Consider the following 2267-nt stretch of genomic DNA (forward strand, 5'->3'; position numbering starts at 1 on the left):
ATTGAACCCCAACAATAATACTTCATCCATTCACAAATTAATCTCCTAATTTCCTAGTTGGACGTCCAAAAACCATTGTCCTATTTTATTTTTTAAAACAAAAATTTTACATTTTTATTCTTCATTCATTTATTACTTTTAATCTCTAGTTAAAACAAATTTGTCAATTCATAACCAAAAAAGACAATCACCTAAAAAATCATGCAAATATACTTTGGGACAATAAAAATGAGTCGGAGGGAGTAATAATTAAAACCAATTCACTTCCACTTCCAATTCCATTGTGAAATTAAAGAAACTACACATTACATTGCTCAACAACCTTTGCCACAACAAAATTATATATAAACCCAGCCAGCCAGACCTCAACACATTGCTCAAATCAAAACCAATTAAGATGCAATTAAGTAATTAATTAATCTCATCTTCTCTTCCAGATAAAACTTATATAGATATATATGTGCTGCGGGCTGCAATTTCTTTTCTTGTGCAGCCGCCTCAGCTTCTAGATCGATTCAATTTTGTGTTTTCGATCGTCAAGGGAGGCTCCAATACAATGCAATGCAAATCCCCCAGAATCCACCAACTGTAGAAGAAGAAACGAAAGAAAAAAACAAGTACCTAGGGAGGAATATATGATATGGTTGAATTGTCGGTCCGTACATTCAAACCCTAAAATTCTTTCCGACGAATGTCTGGCCGAATTGCCAGTGGGCGGGGGCGATGTTCCAGGAGGTGGAGGTTCTCCGGTCGCTGCCGGTCACTCGGAAGGAGAGGGCCTGCCCCACCAGCACCGAGTTCGATTGCCAGTTCTGACCCCAATTGCGGCTCATCCGCATCCACCCCGTCCGGGAACCCTTCACGCTCGCGCTCACGATGTCGCCGGCGCCGGCCACGTTCGTGATCAGAACCAGATTGAAGTAACGGAACCCATTCACGGTGAATCTTATCCCTCCATGCTTCCGACACGCCACCCTGCGAGCAACCAATTTCAGCTCCCATTTATTCATTACTCCATTTTCAATTTGTAGTATTTACAAACGATACGACGCCGTTTAGGGCTTTGGTGAGAGAAATAAACGGACGGCAGAGATTGAGTTGAATTTCAAACATGTGACGCGTACGGATGAGATGGCAGTAGCTAAATCAACAGACGGGTGCTGAGGTGGAATGAACGCACACATGAAATTTCATGTTACGCACCAAACGACGTCGTTCGATCCCTAAATTACCATTATACCCCCACCCATGTGCAACTCCATCTATTGTTAATAAGTCCAGTCCTGACTCTAACCAACCCCGCCGTTCACACCCCTAAGGTGAATTCCCAATTATACCCTCGAAGACAAGACAGACAGTGGAAAAAACAGAACAAAGAAGGAAAAAAGCAAAGGACCTGCGGAAAGTGACGGGGACAATTCCGGCGCGGTACTGAGCGATCTTAAGGAACATGGGCATGGCGAGGTCGAAATGCGGGCGGGGAGGGTTGCACCATCCGCCATTGTCGTTGGGGAGAGCGTAGTTTGGCGGGCAGAAGTTCGTGGCGGTGACGAAGATGGAGGGGCTGCCGGCGTGGCACCACTGCTTGTCGTCGGAGCACTTGATCTCGAAACACGACCCGCAGCTGAACCCGTTGTTGAACAGCGCCGTGCTCAGCGCCGCCGTGTTCACGCCGTACCCTTGGCTGTACAGGTTTCCGTACCCGCAAGCCCCGCCTGCCAACATTTTTTACAATCAAACCAAATGGAATCAAACCAAATCAAATAAACAAAAACAAGAACAAAAACCAAAATGTGGGTCTCAAAACGCAAAATTCTACCCACCCATGGTGCCCGAGGCGTCGCTGCCGCCGTAGAACGTGGCGTGGGCGGTCTGCCAGCCACCGCCGGAGTAAACGCCGGGGATCCTCGCGGCTGCCGGCGGCGGGGCGAGAAGTGAAATGAGAGAGAAAATGCAGGGAATTAGGGTAAGAATGGCCATGGAGGGGAAGAGAATTTGGCCGGAACTGGGAGTGAGGTAGAAATGGGTGGAGGGAAGAGGGTACTTATGGAGGGAGGGGATATGGGGCAGTGCAGTGGCGCGTTCTGTAAATTTGGCTTCATTGGTGGTCCATATTCGGGAATATACGTTGTTTTTTTTTTCCTGTCTCAACCGCCTGCTAAGAGCGTGGGGTTCACGCGGATCTTCGGTGGGGCCTCTCTCTAACCGTTGAGTGAAACTGACGACTTTCGCCCCTTCTTTGTCTTTTTTTATTATTATTATTTTTT

At 47.0% G+C, this 2267-nt stretch overlaps 1 protein-coding gene across 1 annotated transcript; it reads right to left on the reverse strand.

The window, feature by feature from the left end:
* Positions 1 to 249: 249 nt before the first annotated feature.
* LOC127239444 (expansin-A6-like) lies at positions 250 to 2023 on the reverse strand. Its single transcript, XM_051257600.1, has 3 exons — positions 1824 to 2023; positions 1397 to 1715; positions 250 to 975 (listed from the first exon to the last, which is right to left on the reverse strand). Exons 1-3 carry the CDS (start codon positions 1978 to 1980, stop codon positions 666 to 668), a joined length of 786 nt encoding a protein of 261 aa, XP_051113557.1. The 5' UTR covers positions 1981 to 2023; the 3' UTR covers positions 250 to 665.
* Between the last annotated feature and the right edge of the window lie 244 nt (positions 2024 to 2267).

The sequence above is a fragment of the Andrographis paniculata genome, unplaced genomic scaffold (assembly GCF_009805555.1).
Source record: "Andrographis paniculata isolate CXL003 unplaced genomic scaffold, ASM980555v1 Contig77END, whole genome shotgun sequence".
Classification (NCBI taxonomy): Eukaryota; Viridiplantae; Streptophyta; class Magnoliopsida; order Lamiales; family Acanthaceae; genus Andrographis; species Andrographis paniculata.

Coding starts and splice junctions, on each gene's coding strand:
- LOC127239444 (XM_051257600.1), bottom strand. CDS start 1,980: ATGGCCATTCTTACCCTAATTCCCTGCATTTTCTCTCTCATTTCACTT. Junction 1,716..1,823: donor CGACGCCTCGGGCACCATGG/GTGGGTAGAATT, acceptor AAATGTTGGCAG/GCGGGGCTTGCGGGTACGGA. Junction 976..1,396: donor GTCCCCGTCACTTTCCGCAG/GTCCTTTGCTTT, acceptor GGTTGCTCGCAG/GGTGGCGTGTCGGAAGCATG.